General features: G+C 49.8%; 1 protein-coding gene across 2 annotated transcripts in view; it reads right to left on the bottom strand.

The window, feature by feature from the left end:
• LOC119972429 (matrix metalloproteinase-16-like) overlaps nucleotides 1-23,756 on the bottom strand; it is a 320,314-nt gene that overhangs the window by 11,909 nt on the left and 284,649 nt on the right. For both annotated transcript variants that reach the window (XM_038809101.1, XM_038809102.1), the window contains one exon: nucleotides 11,354-11,504. In XM_038809101.1, the coding sequence (XP_038665029.1) occupies nucleotides 11,354-11,504 (151 nt within the window). The remainder of the gene's footprint in view (nucleotides 1-11,353; nucleotides 11,505-23,756) is intronic.

The raw sequence follows: 23,756 nt of genomic DNA, 5'->3' as shown, positions 1-23,756 counted from the left end.
AAACATTCCAGCTCCATCTACATTATAGTCTGGTACCTTATTTTTTTTTATTTCACCCCCATAACTTTTAAGCTCGTCCTTGCCCTTTCAATGCCATTTCCACTAAACTCTTGACCATCCAATTTTGACTAATGTTATAAATTACTCCCTTAGATTAGCTCAGTTTTTGTCACTCTGGTCAAATAATTGTGGCTCGGATACATGGGGCGGGATTCTCCGACAATCCCCACGACAGCATGGTAGCATTGTGGGTAGCACAATCGCTTCACAGCTCCAGGGAGAGAGGGGGGGGGGGGGGAGGAGAGAGGGGAGAGAGGGGGGGGGGGGGAGAGGGGGGGGACAGGAGAGAGGGGGAGGGGAGAGGGGGGATAGAGGTGGAGAGAGGGGGAGAGGGGGGGAGAGAGGGGGTAGAGAGAGGGGGGTAGAGGGGGGGAGGAGAGGGGGGAGAGGGGCGAGGAGGGGGGTGAGGGGGAGGGGGGTGAGGGGAGGAGGGGAGGGGGGGGAGGGGAGGGGGGGAGGGGAGGAGGGGGGGAGGGGAGGGGAGGGGGGAGGGGAGGGTGGGAGGGGGGGAGAGAGGGGGGAGAGGGGGGAGGGGGGAGGGAAGGGGGGTGGGGGAGGGAGGGGAGGGGAGGGAGGGGGAGGGGGGAGGGGAGGGAGCGGAGGGGGGAGTGGGGGAGGGGGAGGAGGGGGAGGGGAGGGGAGGAGGGGGGGAGAGGGGGGAGAGGGGGGAGGGGGGAGAGGGGGAGGGGGGAGAGGGGAGGAAGTGGAGGGGGGAGGGGAGGGGGGAGGGGAGGGGGGGGGGGAGGGGAGGGGGGAGGGGGGAGGGAGGGGAGGGGAGGGGGGAGGGGAGGTGGGGGGGGGAGGGGAGGGGGGAGGGGAGGAGGGGGGAGGGGGGGAGGGAGGGGAGGGGAGGGGGGGAGGGGAGGAGGGGAGGGGAGGGGGGAGGGGAGGGAGGGAGGGGGGAGAGGAGAGGAGGGGAGGAGGGGAGGGGGTGGGGGGGAGCGGGAAGGAGAGGGCGAGTGCAGGAAGGAGAGGGCGAGTGCGGGAATGGAGAGGGCGAGTGTGGGAAGGAGAGGGCGAGTGTCGGGAAGGAGAGGGCGAGTGCCGGGGAGGGGGGGTGCGGGAAGGAGAGGGCGAGTGCGGGAAGGAGAGGGCGAGTGCGGGAAGGTGAGGGCGAGTGCGGGAAGGTGAGGGCGAGTGCGGGAAGGAGAGGGCGAGTGCCGGGGAGGGGGGAGCGGGAAGGAGAGGGCAAGTGCTGGGAGGGGGGTGCGGGAAGGAGGGATGGGATCCACGTCGCCGTGCGGCGCCCTGCGGATAACAGGGCCGTGTTCACTAATAGGAGGGGAACCTATTCCATGAACATTCAGGTAGTCTGCGACCACCGCATGATGATCCTGCACATCTGCGCCCGGTACCCAGGCAGTGCACATGACTCATTCGTATTGGCGCAGTCTTACATCCCCGGCATGTTCGAGGGACACCAACCCCAGCTGAGGGGCTGGTTGCTGCGTGACAGGGGTTACTCGTTGCAGTTGTGGCTGATGACGCCGATACGGAGGCCAGACTGACACGGAGAACGGCTACAACGATGCCCATGCAGCGACCAGGGGTGTGATAAAGAGGTGCTTTGGGCTGCTGAAGATGCGTTTCAGGTGCCTGGACCGCTCTGGAGGGGCCGTCCAGTACCCGTCAGATAGGGTCGGCCGCATCGTTGTGGTCTGCTGCGTCCTGCACAACATCGCCCAGCTGAGGGGTGGTGTGCTGCAGGCAGAGGAGGGGGAAGGGGAGGAGCAGCAGGACAAGGCGCAGACCTCCCCAGATGAGGGAGATGGGGGCAATGGTCAGGACAGACGAGCTGGACATGGACGGAAGGCTGCCCATCATTACCGGCTGAGCCAGCAGGCACGGGACAGGCTGATAGCTGCAAGGTTCACTAGCTAGGGGGGCGTGGGAATCGGCGAGCATGGGCACAGACTGCACACCAAGGCACTAGCCGACCACCCTCACCCCCTCACCCACCCACCACCAACCACCCTCACCCCCCCCACCCACCCATTACCAACCTCCCTCACCCCCCCTACCCACCCACCACCAACCACCCTCACCCCACCCACATGCCTACCACCCCTCCATTGCAAATCCACCTGCGGCACAATGGGCCGGGCTCACACAGTCGCCGGTGAAAGCGGGCCTATTGTAGGCCATGGAGGATGATGACAACCCGCTCTGCGATGAGCTCTGGGCTCTACATCGTTGGACAATGTCTGACTCATGGCCACAGTACCACCCTCCACCCGGACCGTCCCTGCATGCGGCCGTGACACTGCAGCGCACGGTCCCGTCCTCTGCCCGGAGGGATGGAGAGGACGGCCCAGGTGGAGGGAGGGGCACACTCACCTGAGGCTGACGTTCTATCACCCCTCACACACACACTGGCGCTCACCTCACACCACACCCCCGCATGCTTTGGACAGAGCACAAAGGCAACTACTGCAGGTGTGAAAGTGATTTTAATAACAAACAGTTCATACATGTGCCCCAGCCCCAATGACTCATCTGTGCCCTGCACCTGTGTCAACTTACTCAGTGTCTAATTGTTTGGCCTTACAGGCCCTTTGACTACATCTAGGTGGTTCCCCAGACGGTACAGCAGAACTGGAGATTGACTCCTGTGATTCTTGCCCTGTGACTCGGGATCCCTTTGGCGGCCATTTCTTGGGGCGGCCTGGCCTAGATGGGCCAGGCTGCGGCTCAGGCGACTGGGATAGTGAGCTGCCAGCCTGTCCTGCCCGTTGCCCACCCGATGCACCTGGGACGGTGTGGTGAATTATAAATACTAATAATCCACACTGTATTGTACAACATGTGTTGAGCCTGTATATTGTATTGGATCACGTGTAGTTGCGTGGCTCTACCCATAGGGGGAGATGAGGAGCTAATACTGGGCTCCATCCTTGGCTCCGCCCATGGCTCCACCCATGGCTCCTCCCCCTAACCAGAAGTATAAAGATTGATGCTGAGAGCCTGCCTGCCAGTTCATCTGGAATTCATCTCATTACAGGCAGGCTCTGTTGTAAGACGATTAAAACTACTGTTCACTTCTAACCATGTGTCGCGTGAATTGATGGTCTCATCAGACGGAAAGGGGGGGGGTGTCCGAGGTGTCGCGGTATTGCGGGGCCTCCCCTATAGGGGGACCCGGAATGGGCCTCAGCACCTCCTCCTCCCTCCAGGTGCCCGATGGCCCCCGGGCCTCTACATGGGTCGGGGATGTGAACGGACCGACCATCTGATGCCCCCCCCGACACCTGGCGCTGCCAGTCCTGGAGGCCCGCCCTGGTATCAACAAGGGCCTGCAAGTTTGCAGCCATGGAGCTCAGGGAGTTGGCCATTCTTGTCTGTGTCTGGGCAATGCCGAACCAGTACCTGGGCAATGGCGTCAATGCCCTCAGCGATGGCCTGCTGAGACTGGGCCATGGCCTGCTGAGACTGGGCCACGGCGTTAAGCACCTCTGCGAACTGCCGCTGGCTCTGGCTCATGGTTTCCTGTGAGAGGGCAGCCATGTTCTGGGCCACAGGCGCCGCCTGCACGGAAAGCCCCAGGCCTTGCATACTGCTCCCCATGTCTGACATCATCACCCCCATTGCCTCCACTGCGGACGCCACCCTTGCAGTTTTGGCCTGGGTGGCACGCATGACCGTCGCCACTCCCTGCTCCTGGATGTGGGTGGACTCCTCCACCTGCATCTGCAGCTGCCGCAAGCCGGCCGTCACCCCCTTTGATTGTCCCTGGGTCTGTGACTGCATCGGGTCTATGGGTGGGTGTGGTAACGCCAGGAACCCGGAACCCATCTGGGCGGCAGATGGTTGCTCACGCCGGGCTGCACACCGACCGCCCGGTCCCTCTGTTGCTCCAACCTCCACCTGCTGTACCGGGATGGCTGTGTTGTGCGCACTAGTGAGTGTACCATAAGCCTCATCACTAAAGTGCCCAACCGAGGTGAGTGTCTCTGCGATGGTGGAGGGTGTAGGAGACAGCAGTGGCATTGTATCGTTCTCCTCATCCGACCCAAAGTCCATGGTCCCCTGAGGTGGTGGTTCTTGTGCACCCGTCCCCTGTGTGTCAGTGTCCTGGGTAGGTGTGACCTGGGTGGGGGTGTCCTGGGTGGGGGTGTCCTGGGTTGGGGTGTCCTGGGTAGGGGTGTCCTGGGTAGGGCTTTGCTGGGTAGGAGTGTCCTGGGTAGGGGTGTCCTGGGTAGGGCTGTCCTGGGTAGGGCTGTCCTGGGTAGGGCTGTCCTGGGTAGGGCTGTCCTGTGTAGGGCTGCCCTGGGTAGGGCTGTCCTGGGTAGGGCTGTCCTGGGTAGGGGTGTCCTGGGTAGGGGTGTCCTGGCTCGGCTGCGACGGGGGCCTGTGGCTGCCCCCCTCGTAGCTGGGTGTTGCCCACCGGCGCCGCCACAATCGCATGAGACGGGGGCATCGTCTCCCTGGTGCTCCGGGTATATCCCTGGCTCGTGGCTGCCCTGGAACGTCCTGGGGGTGTCGTATGCCTGATGGGCCAGGTCTCTCCCTGTCCCGTGGCCGCCCTGGATCATCCTGGGGACGGTCGGCATCCACGGGGACGGGTACCTCGACGTTTTGTCCTACAATGGTTAGACATGCAGATGGGGATTGGGGGCAAGGGGGATATGGGGGAAGGGGCGAAGGGGGATATGGGGGAAGGGGGATTATGGGGTATATGGGGGAAGGGGAAAAGGGGGGCAGGCCGTGGGAGTGGTCTCACTTGGTGGTGCGGCCCAGACCTCTGCATCCACAACCACCTGGTCCTCTGGTCCGCCTGCGAGTTCCAGGGCCCTCCCTTCATGAACGATTAGTGGTCGCACATCAGCTGGACCCCCTCCGGTCCTCTCACGCTCCCGGTTGTTGTGTGCACGCTTCTCCTGTGTGGGGCGGGTGGGTGGCAGGGATAACGGCAACAGTGTTAGGCAGAGATATACATGCAGGCCAGCGGTTGTGTGTATATTGGCAGAGGGGCGCAACCCATTCTGCCACTGCAGGCTGCATGGGTGGGTGCAGCCATGTCAGTTGCACCTAGGGCTGTGCCGCACATCGAAGGTGGGGGTACTCACCCTGGCTTCCCTGACAAGGTCATTGACCTTCTTGTGGCACTGGGCGCCGGTCCTTGGTGTTACAGCCACAGCGCTGACGGCCTATGCCACCTCCCTCCACAGGCGCCGGCTGAGGAGTTGGGCAACCCTGCGGCCGTGTCCGGGGTACAAGGCTTCCCTCTTCTGCTCCACTGCGTCCAGGAGCGCCTCGATGTCCCGCTCCTGGAACCTCGGCGCTGTGCGGCGGGCGGCCACCTTGACGGGTGACACCGTCGCGAATGGCATCACGCCGCTGCTATCCCATTCTGGGCCGGAGAATTTGCGCCGTTTCGGGGAGCCCGACGCCGGAGTGATTCACGCGGCCCGACGCCGGAATGATTCACGCCATTTTTGGAGCCGATTTCCGGTCATCGTGTCGATTATCGGAGAATCCCGCCCATGATTACAGAATTCAAGATGACACATCAGTACAACTCTGACAATTTCTTTCTTTCAAATGGCAACCCAAATCCCTGCCTGCCGATTAGGCAATTCTTGATGCTCTTCAAAGAAAAGCAAGTAAATCTCCAGGGGTCCGGGTCAGAATTCCTCCTATGGCCAACATTACAAAAATGATCAACTGATTATTTATCTCATTGCAGGGCCTTGTTCTTTGCAAGTTGGCCATCATGTTTGCTTAAAACAATCCACCACTAAAGAAATCCATCAAGTGGCTTGGGATGAAATATCAGTGAATAATGAGCCATGGACCAGCCTTTGCAGAGAGCAGATGTGAGTGAAATTGCCTGAAAGACAACAATGTTTAACTTAAAATGTAATTCATCAGTTGTGAAGTATTGTGAGTTTTTCTCGGCTATTTCTTGATAGCAGACATTATTTCTTTCTTCCTGATTGTAACCAGGTGTGAGCAACTTGGATGAACGCATTGACTGGAGTGAGATTCTCCGATCGCTGACGCCGAAATCGCATTCGGCGATTGGCCGGAGAATCCCTGTTTGCGCTGAAATTGGGAGCGGCGCCGCTCTTGCGATGCTCCACCCCCTCAAAGACGGCGTACTCTTTGGCACACCGTCGGGATGGATTCAGGACGTCACCTGAGGCCCTCCCCTGATGCTTTGCTCCTGCTAATGGGCAGAGTTCCCGACTTATGGTATTTTTTTCCGTGGACCCCATGGGGCGGCTGCGGATTGTGTCCAGCACCGCCACAGATGGGGGCGGTGGTGGTGGTGGTGGGGGGCAGTAGGGGGGAGAGCTGTGCCGCTGGCCGGGGAACTTCGGGGGTGGACTGGTGGGGAGGGGGGGGTTGTCCGGGGGTGGCGAGGGAAGTTACTGGGGGACATTATTTGGCAGGCCAGGTCCGCACGCAGCCAGCGCAACCACGTGCCTGGCCATTCTCATCAGGTAAAGCCGGGGGCTTTGCACTGTGTGGCTGCTAGCCGCCTGACCGGACGGAAGATCGTTGCAGCTGTTGCACCGTTTTTTTCTGGCGTAAACGTCACTGTTCCCACGCCGGTGTCAGCACTTAGTCTGGAAATCGAATAATCCAGCCGCTAATCTAACTACATGCATCATGCACTTGTGCTTTTATCGGAATGTGGCTTCCAGTCTCAAATCGGATCATCCACCTTTAATGTACGTCCAGCAGCAGGACCTCCAACTGTTCAGCGTTGCTCACATAATTCCACTGCCCCATTATGAACAATTGGAACCCTCACCTGCTGACTGAGCTATGAAAAGTTTGGGCAGCTGCTGTGCACAATTTTCTGACAATTTTATAATAATAGACGAATGAAATTGAGTGTGCCCCTGGGTTTCTGACGCATGCTTCCAACCAGGAGCAGAAAATCATCAAGCCACCGTCCCACTTGTGTTGGAGCCTTGTTGGATTATTCACTTCCCTGTCAAGTGCAGGTCTCTGGCAAGCTTTTCATTTGCTCGTAACCTACTCAAATCAGCAAAGTCAGTGCAAATCATTCTCTGGGCTGCTGGTGTGGGTGTGCTTGCACCACTGGTCAGCTCAATCTATTTGTGAAAAATTAGGACACAATTATTATCATGATTACCTCTTAGCTTCAAACTATCTAATTATCACTTTGATATTACATTTTTGAAAACATGTTTATAATCTTCAATTATTTTCTGTCCACTCTTTGAAAAGATTGTTTCCCACGTTCTTTTTAATGTCTTATGTCATTTTGTCTTCATTACATGTTTTCATTTCACTTCTGACTTTGACATTTCCTCATGTACATCCTTCTTTGAGTATTTTCCATAGTTCTACTGATCTCATTTTCCTGTTCCTGCTTTTCCATTTATTCGATTTTTAACTATTTATCTGTAATGATCGTCTCATTAGCACAAAACAATCAATACTAAAACAACATAACAAAGCAATAATCCAGAGCTTTTGCCTCCCCCTGAATATTGATTTTCATCGTGAAACCGATGTGACAAAAAGGTTTATACAAAAAGTATAAAACCACAGTGGCATGGTGTCCTTTTGTACACACAGGGGGCGAAATCCTCCGACCCCCAGCAGAGTCGGAGAATCGCCCGGGGCTGCCGAAAATCCCGCCCCCGCCATGTCCAGAATTCTCCCACCCGCAAAAAGTCGGCGTGCCGCCAATCCTGCCGCCCGCCTCGGAGAATGGCGGGGGCCGGCGGGAGGCTACGGGTTTCTGTGCTACCATTATTCTCCGGCCCGGATGGGCCGAAGTCCCGCCGCTGAGAGGCCTCTCCCGCCGCCGTGGTTTGAACCACCTCTGTGCCGGCGGGATCGGTGGCGCGAGCAGGCCCCCGGGGTCCTGGAGGGGGCGCGGGGCAATCGGACCCCGGGGGTGCCCCCACGGTGGCCAGGCCCGCGATCGGGGCCTAGCGGGGGTCGGCGAATTTCGCCCCACATCTGTACATTCCAGAATAAATTAACATTCTCGAGCTAAAATTTCCCATGTTGATCATTTTATCAAAAACGTTAAGCCATGTACTGAATCGTCTTTCCAGTTGACTTGCTGATAAGAAGAATTCCAACCTTTTTGTTCGCAGTGTCAAATGAGAGTTGAATCAGGAAACAAAACAAAAATCGAACAAAACAGCAAACTTCAAATGGAATATTTTGCATTTGTGACAATAGATCCTGCATGGCCATGAAGTTAGAACAAAGAAAACCGGGAGCAGGAATTTTCTCTCCTGCTTCTCACTTTAACTTTGCCAGAAAAACCTGCTTGCCCATAAACAAACGTTCTACTGCACCTCTGATGAAGATATGGTGACAAACAAGAGCAGCTGTGGGGAAATTCCTGGCCTGAGTGTATTTTATTGATTTAAAATGTATTCTGTGAAGCAGTTGCCAAAGGGGTAGTGGTAGGGGTCTCCATCATATCCACTACAGCAATTCAACAGTGTGAAATAGCCAATTTGCCTCCTGCCTGCCTGTCTGCTTCTGATTCTATCAGCCTGTGTATAAAAAAGGCAAATAAAGATCCGAGTTTTATTGGTCGATGGACAAAGCACAAATTAAAAACGAGGTTATATTCTTGCTGCATATGGTTTGTTCAGGCTGCAATTTGCATTCCATGTTCAGTTCAGGTCATCTGATCAAAGCAAGGATATGATGACATTGAGACGCATGGAAGAACAAGCAAATGATTCTGGTTCTCAGGAATTTATCTGATGAGGAACCATTAAGAAAGTTCCCATTTACTTGGGAAAAGTGAAAAAAAAAGGCAATAAAAAAAAGACCAGCAACTTGCACTTGTGTCGCAATTTTAACAAAATAAAACATTCCAAGGCACTTCGCAGTGATGAGATCAAACAATATTTGACACCAAGCCACATAAAGTGATATTAGGACAAGTGACCAAAGGCTAGGCAGAACGCTCAGGTGCAAAAGATCACCTGGGATAGCCAAGATGAAGTGTTGAACTGAAGTGCATGTTTAGCCCATGTTGAGTGGAAGACAAGAACTTGGTAAAGATGTTGAAGCCTACATTAGCAGCATTGACTGCCACTTAAAATTCCCTCAAGCATTCATTGAGGAGGCTACAAGCTATTTTGGTGGTGATTGCTTGTCTTTAAGTCTCTATTAATAGTGACCAGCTGTTTAGGAATAAACAAGCCATTGATGCGGATTGCAAGTGTTCCTTAAAGAAGTACTCGCCATGACAATTCACTCGTTGGAACTGTGAAGGCTACATTGGGAGACTTTATAAGGAAATTTGTCAAGACTTCATTGACACTTTATAACAACATTGTGAGAATTTTTCAAATGGTAGCCCCTGCACAAATGATGGGGCCATGAGCGTTCAGAAACTAAGTGCCAGCAGGCAACTATATCAACAGAAGCAGGCTAAAGAGCTGGTCAGACATCTGGGTTCTGAATTCTCCACCGTTGGGATACTCCATTTTGCCGGCAGCCCGGGGGGTTCCCGATGGCATGGGACTGCCCCACAATGGGAAACCCCACTGACCAGCCTGCGAAATGGAGCATCCCGCCAGTGTGCTGAGCCAGAAATCTGGCACGGCGGGACGGAGAATCCAGCCCCCGTTTTTCACATGGCCTCAATATCAATACTTGTCTGCATTCCAAGAATGGCTGATGGATTCCGTCCAGTAGAGGGTTGTTTACATGGCTACAAAGAGGGCATCTTGTTTTGTTTGACTGACAGTTTTATGGAATTGTAATAACTTTCTTTCTTTGAAATGGATTTTCAATGTTGGTGTGTTTATTTGTGCAATATTAATGGACTGTATTTGATTGACAGTTTTATGAGAATTTAAGGGAGGCAATTGTTTTCAAAGAGAATGCCTGATTATTGTTTATTTTATTCATGAGCATTTCAAAGATTTGAGTTTTTTGCCTCTTTGGTTCTATACCTAATGGAGACTGGAAGAATGCTTCAAAGGCTGAGATGCAGGACATTAAATCAATGTAAAAAAACATGCATTCATATTTGATTCTCTGTCTTGTAGAATGCAGAAGAAGGCTTCATCCATTGGAGAATGGACTTTTCTGCATCTGAGCTCTTATATAGCTCCTGTCAATTTAGTGTCTCCTTCCTTTTAAGGATAGAGCCCTATGAATAATCATTGCATTGAAAACATATATAAAGTCACACAGAAATCTTAAACTGATACTTAAATACATAAACATTTTTATCATACACCACCTTAAGCACCTTTTAATCTTACCTTACAAACGTTTCCCAACTCCAGACAAGAGTTCCCCAGTGGTTCATGACTCCTCTGAGGAACTGTGAACCCTGCCTACGGCAAACATCAACCCAATTTCATGAAAATCACACGGTGTTTGAAATGCCCTCCCTAGAAATAGAGCCAGCAAGGTTGAGGGTGCTTCATGCAGGCTCGCTATCCACACCCCTATCCTGTACCTGCCAAAGACAGGAGTGGAGCCTCTGTAGTCCCATTCCTCATATTTCTTCTCTGTCATCCACACCCATATCTCAAATAACACCCCTGCAGAAATAGGCCTCTGGCTGAAAGACTGTTCATATTTACATCATCACACTGATATCTTCTTTTGCCCAGTTAAAAGTTTGCAAACAATGGAAGATTCAGGTTGCACACAATTAACATATTTACCTAATGCCAATATCAATTATGAAGCCATCAGACAAAGTTGTAGTTCTTGTTGTCAGTTTAATAATTACCAACACAGAAAATATCTATTAGAAACATTTATTGTGGTAAATTCATACTAGGGCTGCTCCAGAATGATCTACATAATGTAAATCATTCTCAAAATAGGCTGGTGACGTGTCAAGTAAAATATTTAACACTGACGATGGAAAGTTGCAATTTTTTATGTTGTAAAGCCCGAATCAAATAACAATGGGAGTGACTGATGTGGATCTGTGATGCACTTGAGAATTCTCCAGTGTCTTAAGTCATTGCATAAGAGCTTGACAAGCACGAACAATATCTAAAGCAACTGCACACACTTGTACAGTGCAGTTCCACAGGGATTCAGCTTCCACCAGAGGTCAGTCTGTGCACCGAATGATGAGTTCAATAGACATAACTCTAAAGCATAATACATTGCTTGTTTACCATTTTACAAATATTATCTTGTGTAATGAGTTTGTGTGAAAACACTTGTATACAAGGAGGTCCTTCATCTTTATTCTCTTGTTAAAAGCTGTCACATACGTCATAAGCCACCCAGATCAACATGTAAAAGCATATTAATCACTTTGATCTATCATGCACAGACCACAGATAGAGGCACTAACCTGTCTCCTTTGAAGAAGTAGGTTTTACCAACATCTTCCCACCACACTGCTGTATCAATACCCTGAGAAGGCACTCCACTTCCGAGTTCCACTACATTCTGAGGATATCCTAACTCCAACGTAGCTTCCTTGAAGACCCAGTACTTACTCCCTACAAGAAAATAATTTGTAACATTCTTAGTTTAGTTCTATTGAGTAAATGATTATGATAATGCATCTCCTATGTTAACTGCGTCTTATTAAAAAAAAAGGCCTTAATTTTGCTGCGCGCCTGATACATTCACAATCAAGAGAACTCATTGACTTGAAGCTCTAAAAGCACAGGATAGACCGCCACTACCTTTTTTGCTAATTTTCCAAACTGCTATTATTACCAGAAAGAAGGGTGACTAATAAGATACTTGCATATAATCGACAATTTTGCCTTGTATGTTATAGCAACAAAACTTGACTGGAATAAAGACAAGTCAAATACCACTATTCAGATTATACATTAAATACTTTGTAAGTTGTGAAGCTGATACATATCAGACAGGAGGAGATTGTTGATCATGAGATGTATAATGAGGCAATATCTCGCACATTGCCAAGGTTTTTCCCTCAACAGTAATTTGACAAATAACTGGGCAAGAATTGCTGCTTAGATCCTCTTATTTTCACTGTATTTATAGTATCTGGGATGAAATTATGAAGGCCTCATGCACACTATTTATATACTGAAGAGCTCTTGGCATTATCGCACTGTAGAAATGCCACCATTTTCTGGTACGGATGCTGTGTATAGCTTACCACAGTTTATCTGAAGCAAGGTTCAAATTTTAAGAATTACTCACCTGTAATAGGTTATGATGGATCATAAGAAATAAATGTATGTCATTGCAACAAATTTTATAGGTATCAACACAGCTAACATAATCAGTTATTCCATGAGCCAAATCCTTCATTGGGGTGGGCTGTAGACTATCTTGACAATTAGAAAATTAGTTTCATTGGAGTTGCAAATGAGCAACTTCAATAAAACACAGGGCAGAATTTTCCTTGGCCATTAGAAGCAACTTTGGGGTCAACACGATAGAAATTCCTGCAAACTGACATTAGGTAAAGATCATGACATGATCTCACCCATTTCTGGATTTGCCGAGTAACAGGGAGATGGTCATGTCACGGTAATGTCTCTCGACCAATAAACCAGAGGCTCAGGCTAATGTTCTGGCGACATAGGTTGCTGGAACTGAAATTAATTAAATTCAAAAATCTGGAATTGGGAGCTAGCCTCCATAATGGTGACCATGAAACTAACATCGACTGCGATGAAAACTCATCTTGTTCACGAATGCCCTTTAGGAGAGAAAACCTACCATCTTTACTTTATTTTGCTTATATGTGACTCCAGACCTACAGTAATGTGGTAGATCCTTAAAATGGCACAGTGAGCCACTCAGTTCAAGGGAAATTAGGGATGGTCAACAAAGGCTAGTCTTGCCAGCGACAGCCACATTTGATGAATAATAGCTAGAACAACCTTGGATCTATCCGGTAAGTAATTAAGACTTGTCCTGAGGTTGTTACAAAGACAATCGTGAGGTGATTTTGCACTAAATCCTGGATTTCCCAGTTAAGGAATTTATTTCTAGAGCTGTCAGCACCTTGCCAGGATGGCTGAGATGAGAGAATAGCAGGAAGAGATTTTTCCGTGAAACATGCCAAGCCTGGCAAGCTTTGATCAGTTACACTGAAGCCGTGTCCATTGAGACCCTACTGGTCAAAGCACTTCTTCTCTCAGAGTGTACAATCACTAGTTGTCAGGCGATTGCCAATTTCTTGGAAGGCGCCTCACTCACTTTCAGTTGCACATCTCTCCTGCCAGCTTTCGTCATGGCATGGAGCAGTTAATGGAGCTCCAACTGTGCCTGGAGAGAAATAAATGAGTGGAGCGTCAAGTGCGTTTTGCTGAGAAGCGCTGTGCAGGAGAATGCTGGGTAAATCAGAATGTGAGGTAATGACACTCATCTTTCCCAGCCTTCTGAGGTCCTGGAGCCTCTTAGCACTGTCTCCAGGTTGGAAGGAACACACTCCTGATGCTCACTCCTTCGGCCAATTCCACACATGCTGTTAGGTTAGAAAGGTTGCCCTCTTCTTCCTGCCCTTGGGAATTATTATTTTACTGCATTCTCTCAGACCGTGCAGCTGGGCATCTCAATAGGAGTGAGAGATCCAGGAGCAGCCTTCCCAGGCATTCTCTTCATCCCTGTAGTTACTGCACCCAGAAAGAAATTATTTCTGATGAACTTTTCTGAAACATAGTGGACTTTTAAAATTGGAAATCCTGAATTTCACAGAATAAACAGGTCAATCCCACTCCCCTTCCCCAATTGGTCAGAAGACTGAGAGGTGGGCTACTAATTGGTTTGATCTTGTAAAAAAAAACTACTGTGTGTATATTGTGTGGAGAACCAGGCTTCAAATCCAAAAAGTGGTCCTGCCGTGACAACAGGGAGTTATGATGGTAAGATCATGCCATTAGTTTTTTTTCTTATGAGGCTTGGAGGTAAGGAAGATCTTCTTGAACAATAGTAGCAAAAATCATACCAAATATTAATATCTAAGTCAGATATCCAGGCCAGTGTCACAGTCAAGGGCTGCACGGTGGCACAGTAGTTAGCAATTCAATTCTGGCCCTGGATGACTGTGTGGAGTTTGCACTTACTCCCAGTGTCTGTGTGGGTTTCCTCCGGGTGCTCCAGTTTCCTCCCACAGTCCAAAGATGATGTGGAGATGCCGGCATTGGACTGGGGTGGGCACAGTAAGAAGTCTTACAACACCAGGTTAAAGTCCAACATGTTTATTTCAAACACTAGCTTTCAGAGCACTGCTGCTTCCTCAGGTGAATGAAAAGGTGGGTTCCAGAAACATATATATGGACAAAGTCAAAGATGCAATACGATACTTTGAATGCAAGTCTTTGCAGGTACTTAAGTCTGCAGGTCCAGACGGAGCAACTGAAGAGAGGGATAATCAAAGGTTAAAGAGGTGTGAATTGTCTCAAGCCACGACTGCTGGTAGGATTTCGCAAGACCAGGCCAGATGGTGGGGAGTGAATGTAATGCAACATGAATCCAAGGTCCCAGTTGAGGTCATAGTCATGTATGCGGAACTTGGCTCTAAGTTTCTGCTCGACGATTCTGTGTTGTCGTGCGTCCTGAAGGCCGCCTTGGAGAATGCTTACCCATCGATGGGCTGAACGGCCTCTTTCTGCACTCTATGTTCTATGTTCTAAGTTCAGTGAAGGGGGGGGGGGGGGGGGGGGGGGAGTTGGTGGAGGTGCTACTTTTTTTGGGGGGGGGGGTGGTTGGAGTAGGTGCTACTTTTTTCTACTCTTTTACAATGTCCACTATTTGAATTTCATTTTGATGCAGAAGGAATAGCTTAATCACCAACTGGTAAGAACTGGAGAGGTCCGAGAGCTTAAATAGCTAGCAGGCGCTCAATCTGTGAGTGGAGTGCATTCTGTGAAAGATGCAAAGGGTGCCATTGGGAAACGGATAAAGGATTAATTGGTGCGCATTTTGTTAATTTCTCCTTCAATATTTAAGTCGTTTATTGGTCATTGTGAGGTCTTAATAGTAAAGTGAAAGTAAGTGAAGTCACCATAATCCAAGACGACCATTGGCTGCTTTCCCCTTTGAGGGGGAGAGCTGATTGGCGGTGATTTAACCTGAGGATCACCACACCTCAGGCAAGAACAAAGTAGAGAAGGCAGGGCCTTCATGAATAACCTTAACCGCTGTTGCCTCCCTCTGCATCTTGAATCAGCTGCCCAGCCAACTGAGCTGAACTGTGCCTCTCCGCCCTCCCCCCCCCCCTTATTAGTATTAGTAAAGTTCACAGCATTAAATATGCCACCTGACTGGCCGGGATGACTTTGGTAGAAAGAGTAAAGGAGCTGAATATTATTTAAATGGAGAACGACTGCAAAAAGGTGCCACAAAGAGGAATTCGGGGTCCTGGTGCTTAAATCACAAAATACCAGTAGGTAGGTTGAGCAGGTAATAGGGAAGGCAAATGGAATACTGGCTGTTATTTCAAAGGAAATGGCGTATAAAGATAGGGGAGTCCTGTTAAAATATATAAGACACTAGTTAGACCACAATTGAATATTGTGAACAGTTTTGGCCCCCTTATCTAAGGAAAGATACTGGAGGCAGTCCAGAGAAGGTTAACTCGGGTGATCCCGGGTACAGAGAAATTTTCTTTTGAGGAGAGGTTTAGTAAGCACTCAGAAGAATGAGAGGCAACCTTATTGAGACATAGAGGATTCTCGGGGGCTTGAGAGGATAGATATTGAGAGGTTGTCCCAGCTTATGGGAGAGTCTAGGACCAGAGGGCATAATCTCAGGGTAAGGGGTAGCCCATTTAGGACAGAGATGAGAAGGAGTTTCTTCTCTCAGAGGGAACTGAATTTTGGAATTCTTTACCACCGGGAGCTGTGGAAGCTGTTTTCTAAAATGAATTTAGAGTACCCAATTATTTTTTTCCCCTCAATTAAGGGACAATTTATTTTGGCAAATCCACCTACCCTGTACATCTGTTTGGTTTGTGGGGGTGAGGCCCACACAGACATGGGAAGAATGTGCAAACTCCACATGGACAGTGACCCGGGGCCGGGATCAAACCTGGGTCCTCGGCGCCACTCCATCACCAGTCCACCCTGGAGGCTGGGTTATTCACTATGTTCAGGACAGATAAACAGATTTTTATTCTGTCAGGAAATCAAGAGTTATGAGAACAAGGCGGGAATGTTAAGTTGAGGATCATCAAATCAGATCAGTCATGATCTTATTGAATGGCAGAGCAGACTCGATAAGCTAAATGGCTGATTCTTGCTAGTACGTCTTATGGTCTAAGTGGGGGTGAGGGATCAAGTATGGGTAACTGTAAAAAATTAAGTTGTTGAGTCAAGGCTGGAGAGCAAACAGTAATGTGGGAAATGAAGGTCAGAGAATGGCAGGACAGGTCTGAGAGAAAAAAACCTAACAATACACCAACAGTCAAGACCAGATCGTACAAAGATTAAAAAAAGGCAAAACTAAAAGTCTTTCAATCTGAATGCATGCAACATTCATAACAAAGTAACTGAATTGACAGACAGGAAATTAACAAATATAACCCCTCTATTCAAGACTGGAGGGAGACAGGAAATAGGAAACTATAGGCCAGTTAGCTTGATGTCTGTCATGGGGAAGGTGTCAGAATCGATTATTAAGGAGTTTATAGCTGGACACTTTGAGAAACTCAAGATAATTGGGAAGAGTCAGAATGGCTTTATGGAAGGAAAATCGTGTTTAATCAATTTATTGCAGTTCTTTGAAGGGGTAACATGCGCTGTAGATAAAGGTGAGCCAGTAGAGGTACTGTACATGGAATTCCAAGGCATCTGACAAGGAGCCACATAAAGGTTTATTGTGCAAAGCAGTAGCTCATGGTGCAGGGGTAATATATTAGCAGAGACGGAAGATTGGCTGGCAGACAGAAAACAGAGTATGCATAAACCGGTATTTTTCTGATAGGCAAGGTGTGACGAGTAGAGTCTTGTAGGGGTCTGTACTGAGGCCTCAGCATTTGACAATTTATATCAATGAGTGAGATGAGGTGGATGAAGGTATGGTAAATTTGCTGATGACACAAAGATAGGTAGGAAAGTATATTGCGAAGAGGTCATAAGAAGGTGGTGGACAGATATGGGCAGGTTGAGCGAGTCGGCAAAAATCTGGCAGATGGAATATAACGTGAGAAAATGTGAAGGCGTTCACTTTGGCAGGAAGAATAACAAAGCAAAGTATTAATTAAATTGCAGTATTCTGAGGTGCAGAAGGATTTAGATGAGTCACAAAACGTTAGTATGCAGGTACAACACAAAATTAATAAGGCTAATGGAATGCCATCCTTTTTTAAGAGAGGAATTGAAGATAAAAGTTAGGGCATTGGTAAGACCATGGCTGGGATTTTCTGCACCCCCCACCCCCCTCCCTCATGACGTGTTTTCCAGGAGTGCAGGTGGCCTGCCATTGGCCACCAGCAGGACCTTCTAGTCCCGCTGATGTCCATGCCGTTTTGTGTGGCTCGTTCTTCCCGCCACTGCGGAACCCGTTGCGGGAGGGGGTTGCCTTTAGCGCAGGGGTGGGCAAACTTTTCCGTGCAAGGGCCACATTCAGAAATTCACAATTTTAAAGGGCCGCATAGTATATTAAGTAAAATAATTGCTTCACCCGGTTATGATTCTGGGCGCCTCATATAGAACATAGAACAGTACAGCACAGAACAGGCCCTTCGGCCCTCGACGTTGCGCCGAGCAATGATCACCCTACTCAAGTCAACGTATCCACCCTATACCAGTAAGTAACCCAACAGCCCCCCCCCCCATTAACCTTAAAAAAATTAATTTAAAATTAAAAATTTTTTTTTTTTTTTTTAAATTTCTTTTTTTTTAATGACTTGGTGGGCCGCATAAAGACCTTTGGCGGGCCGTAGTTTGCCCACCCCTGCTTTAGCGGGACCAGATTGTGCAATTTGTGTCCCCTTTATTTAAGGAATGATGCAAATGTGTTGAAGGCAGATTACAAGAGCTTTACTGCATTGATAACTGGAATGAGCGGGTTGAATGAGAGATTGAAAAGATTGGACTTATTTCCACTGGAGTTTTGAAGAATGAGGGGAGACTTGATTGAAGTATACAAGATCCTGAATGGTCTTGACAAGGTGAACATGGAAAGGATGTTTCCTCTTTTGGGTGAGTTCCATTATTTTAAAAATTAGGCGTCACCTTTTTCGGACGGAGATGTAAAAATACATGTTTTGTCGAAGGGTTGTGCGACTTTACAACTCTCTCCCTCAGCATGCGTTGCAGGCGGAGTAATTGGAAATTTTTAAGGTGAGGGTAGATGGATTCTTGTTGGACAAGGAAATCAAAGGTTACCAGATGTAGATGAGAATGTGGAATTCAAAACACAAACAGATCGGCCATGATCATCTTAAATGGGGAGCAGGCTCAAGATCGAGTAGCCTACTCTTACTCCTACTTCATCAGTTCGCCTTGTGTGCGTTTCAAACTACAACATAGCAACGGGAAACGGTTTTAATACTGTCCCAGCTAACGTTTTAATGAAATTAATGTTATTCTTTTCTGCTCTTCATAGAATCATAGAATTTCTACAGTGCAGATGGAGGCCCATCGCGTCTGCACCAACCTTTGGAAAGGGTGCCACCCCTAAGCCTACATGCCGACCCTATCCCCGTAACCCCACCTAACCTTTTTGGACACTTAAGGAGCAACTTAGTGCGGACAATCCACCCTAACCTGCACATCTTTGAACTGTGGGAGGGAACAGGAGCACCTGGAGGAAACCTACGCAGACACGGAAAGAACATGCAAACTCCACACAGATAGTCAGCCAAGGCCGGAATTGAACCCCGGTACCTGGCGCTGTGAGACAGCAGTGCTAACCCCTGTGCCGCCGTGCCATCCCTTTTGTTTCTTGACTTTGCACCATTGAATGTTTATTTGTTGCTACTGGGTTTGAGCTTTGCTGTTCTAACCATTCAAAGATTTCCCCTGACATGAGTGGTGCTGCTTGTCCCCTGGGCTTTAGACGTCTTCCTGACCTCCGCACAAAACAAAGCAGAAAATACAAGTTTGAAACACTATCATCAAAGGAAGTGCAGACACCAAGTTAAGAGGCTACAATCCCAATTCTTCTTCTTAAAAGGTATCCAGACCCCTGCACCACTTCTATTTAAATAAGGGAACAGTGGAACACTGGGGGAGTTTATACTGTGCATAGAGAGAGCAAACTGCACCGGGCAAAATGTTCAGGTACAACTGCTTTGTGATCTCTTCTTACACATCCAACTCTTAGGCTGCAGCTAAGGGATGTCTGAGACTAGTTCAAGGTGACTCACTGACTAATTTGCTATCCTTTCACTTTCAACCCTGCTGCTATTCTCACAGCCTGTTAACCTCCCTATGATGGCAGGGACCAGATTAGTAAGTGGTCCTGCTGTGTGGCCAATTGCTGTTTCCAGTCCTCAGTGCTACCAAGCAACACAATTTAATTGAGCTTATCAAGAAGGTGCAGTCAGTTATGCGTATTTGTGAATTCACATAAAGCTGCTCATTCTCACAGATGCTTATCATTAGAATCTAAAAATATTCCGGAAAAATGGCAAAGTGTCATTTTCAGTGCAGAAAAGTGGTTCCTATCCTGCCGGCCCTGACGGTGCAATCTGGATTGCACTATTAAGGCATTTGGGAAAAAAGCATTTTCCCCACGTGGAAAACACCACACCTGAGACGCAAAACGTTTGATTCTCCCGCCCAAGGGTCACCTGGGCACTTCAATCAATGCATTGAAATGGCTCCGCAGCACTTGCTCAGTCAAACCAGGAGGATTGGCAGGAGGCCCTCCAACAAGGTCACCAATCCTGCCTGGGAGACAGTGGCAGCACTGCCCAGTGCCAGCAGCCTGACCGAGAGGTCAGGGGTTCACATAGGAAAAAAATGAATGATCTACTATGATATCTGCCAGGGTAAGTAAGTGCCCCCTGTCTCCCCTTGGCACTTCAGCCTTCCGTCAACCCCTGGAATGCCACCATGAACCCACATGCCTCTATCTCGCCAGTTCCCAGCACCCGACCTCCCAACATCATCCTTGAACCCTCTCCCTGCACAGAACTCCTCCCTGTTTAACTGCAGTGTGCAAACATGCCTGTTGTCCTCGGCCTCTGACCTGCCAGCCGTCCGACTCACATTATCCCCTTTTGTGTTCCTGCAGGAGAAGTTAGCTCACAACAGCAGAGAGAGAGAGAAGACGGGTGATGGAATGCTCGAACTAAGAATCTTGACCTTTTTCGAGGAGAGAGCCATGTGGTTCGCACGGGAGGACCAGGAGTGGGCCTCCACAGAGAGCAAAGTTGGCCTGTGACAGAAAAGTGAGAAGCCACTGCACCTTCATCCGGATGACCAGTCTCAAGTGGGCTTGTTGTTGTCCAAACCCTTGACCAGGTCATGTCCTAAAACAATGCCCCTTTCCTTGCAGGAACATCAGCCAATGAGCCTAGGCCGTCAACCAGCAGTGCCCCACCCAGTCACCCTCGACAGCACCTTGGAGGAGATATCCGAAGAAGTCACGGATGATGTGTCACAGCTATCACCCGCACCATCCAACATTGCAGATACAAGCACCTCGGTGGATGAACTGAGCAGACAGGCTTCTAGGACATTATCTGGTGAGAAGCACACTGCTTCTGAGGCATACAAGGTGGAGGCAGGAGCTTCCCAAGCATCGATCAGTTGGAGGTCTGCTGATTCCCAGGATGCAGCTGTACCCCAGCAAGGTGCTGTGCCTCTGGACAAGTTAATCCCTCAGCTGCTTGAGATGCAAAGGCGGAGCCAGGAATACCAGGCGGGATAGACAGCGACATTCCTGTGGCTGCAAGGCTGAAGGAGGAGTCCCAAACCCATCAGTCTCAGGAGATGTCGCCGGTGTTGCATGGTACCCAGGCCAACACTGCAAGGGTGGCGTTCGCAGTAGACAGCCTGGGGCAAGACATCAGAGCCATGACTGGAGCACACCGAAGCATGGCTCAATCCCTGGGGACCATGTCTGAGGGGTTTGATGATGTAGACACTGGTGGGCCTCCAGGACTGACAGCGCTAGTTGACCACCCTCCTGGGTTCCGCACCGCACTCGCCACAACAAATACCCCCCTTTAGCCAAACAAATTTGCAACCCCTCTCGACTTGGAATCAAAGCCCAAATGGAACGTCTGCCCCACCCAACCCTTTCTTAACCTTGTTGGTCCTTTACCCACAGATGCGTCTCCTGCAGGAAAACCATATCCACCTTCAAACTTTTCAAGTGTGCAAACACACAGGATAGTTAACCAGGCATTCAGCCCTCGCACGTTCCACATCACTATCCTCACCAGGGGTTTCTAAAACCCCTCCCCAACACATTAAGGTCCTTCATCCCAACCAAACACAAAACTCTCCCGACTACCATTCCCCTCTTTTGTCCGGGTCCACCCAAACTCTCACCTACAGAAGGCCACCTGCGTCACCAGCACATTCCCCTCCCAACTCTCCACCATGCCCCCTGCCATGCCCCCCCCCCACCCCCACTCCCCTCTGAACCACTCTTCTGACCAAACCCTCTCCTACCTAACTGCTCCCTCCCTCTCCGCCTACCCGCTGCAGCCCCCTTCCCCACATTTACCAGCATCCCAGCTAGCATGGCAACTCCCCTCTGGAGAACCACACAAAGAACACCATCCCTAATGCCCAAACCACCCCTTTCTGCCTTCCCCATTCACCCTTCGGTAAACCCCTCCCCAACAGAGCTCCCTCCTTCCCCCTCTCCAGCAGGAGAAATAAACCCAGGATTGGGAACCATCCCTCCATCGACCAGACCACAAGAAAGACCAACATGTGCAAAATCAAACACTTACAAATATTATACATACATATCTAAACCACAAATTCCCAGTATTTGAGCTCCCCCAACCCATGCTCCTTGACAAAGTAATTTGCCTCCTCTAGCATCGTGAGATAATGTTCTTTGCCCTTAAATGTCAACTTAAGTTTGGCCAGGTGCAACATCCCGAACCAGAACTTGCTCTGAAAGAGCGCCGCCTTGGTCCTGTTAAAACCTGCCCACTGCTGTTCTACATAGGTCCCAAAGTTCTGGTAGATCTGAATCCTTTGACCCTCCCACCTAGATTCTTGCATCGACCTTGCCCACCCCAAAGTCCTCTCCTTCTCTTGAAGCTTACATAACGGGACAAGCATTGCCCACGGCAGCTCCCCAGCTCTTGGCCTCTGTTGCAGCGATTGGAGGGCTCGGTCCACCTCCTGGAGCTTCTCAAAGACCCCCTCTCGACCAACTTTGCAAACATCCTTGACATATAGTCCATGGCACCACTTCCCTCTCTGGCAGTCCTATGATTCTTAAGTTCTGCCACCTGGACAGATTCTGCCCTGACTCTCGCCAGTGGCCTCCCGCCTGGTTGGCCCCTTCCTTAATATATACATCACTGGGGTTTCTGACAGACTGTTTCATTGATTGCTCATCCCTCCTGGGCAGGTTCAACTGGATGCTTATGTACACTTTGAGGGCCAAGGAATCTCTATGGCAGGCGCTGGGGTCCAGCAATCATGCTTACACATTCCTTCTTGATCTCCTGCACCCATAAGTGATTTTACACTTTTGGTGCCCCTGCGCTCTTCCTCTTTGAGGCGTCCCTATGTCACGCTCCAGCCCCTGGTGAAGTGACAGCCCACCCCCAATGATGTAGAGCCCCGCCCCATGACATCAAGCCCCACCCCAATGACATCAAGCCCCATCCCCAATGCCATTAAGCCCGACCCCAATGAGACCCCGGGATCCGGGTTCAATTCCGGCCTTGGGTGACCATGTGGAGTTTGCACTTTCTCCCCATGTCTGTGTGAGTATCCTTCCACAGTCCAAAGATTAGGTGGATTGGCCGTGCTATGCCCCTTGGTGTCCAGGGATGTGCAGGTTAGATGGGGTTACGGGATAGGGCAGATCAGTGGGCCTTGGTAGGGTGCTCTATCAGATAGTCAGTACAGACCCGATGGGGCAAATGGCCTCATTCCGTGCTGTAGGAATTCCATGGTTCTGTTCTATGATGTCAGGGCCCACCCTGAATTATATCAATGCCCTCTTGACCCCACCCGCTCTCAGCTGACAGTTGCTCCCCGAGACATGATGCCGGCGCTTGCCTGGCCTTCTTCACACCTCCCGACTAACGCCCTGTTTACCTTTAGGCTCTCTCTCGTGTGGCCAGGCCTCGAGCCTCAACAACCACATGTGCTCCTGGCTGGGTGAGAACTGCTGCTGGCTATATGGCCTGGTGGCCTCTGATCTTTTTGGTTGCTTCATTGGTCTCCCTCCCTGTGGCCTAGAGTAGCCCCTTTGCAAGCACCTCCTCCTGGCCTCGCTGAGGGCATCGCAGGGCGCACCCCAATGTTACGTCAGCAACCTCACTTTAGCCTCAGGATGCCCACCAGACCGAATGCCAGAAATGTGGCTGATGCTTTGCATCTTTACTCAATGAAAGTTCAGAAACTTCACACCAATTCAGGATATGCGTGTCTGAATTGCGCTATGTCTCCACCAACTCTCAACATCTGGCAAACTGTCTTCTTGCTCTAAAGGGAGCCCACCAATCAGCGCCGATGTTCTGTATTGCCTGCTGATAGGCTTCACTAGTCACAGCCTCACTGTAACTCACATCAGTGTGACTGCAGCGGTTTCTGCTCTGAGGGGGTTTCTGAGTTGCTGAGCTCTTCACTTTTCCTGGCATGAGTATAAATTGAATGTCTGAC

This window comes from Scyliorhinus canicula, chromosome 10 (genome assembly GCF_902713615.1).
Source record: "Scyliorhinus canicula chromosome 10, sScyCan1.1, whole genome shotgun sequence".
NCBI lineage: Eukaryota > Metazoa > Chordata > Chondrichthyes > Carcharhiniformes > Scyliorhinidae > Scyliorhinus > Scyliorhinus canicula.
This window is presented reverse-complemented; position numbering and strand designations above follow the sequence as displayed.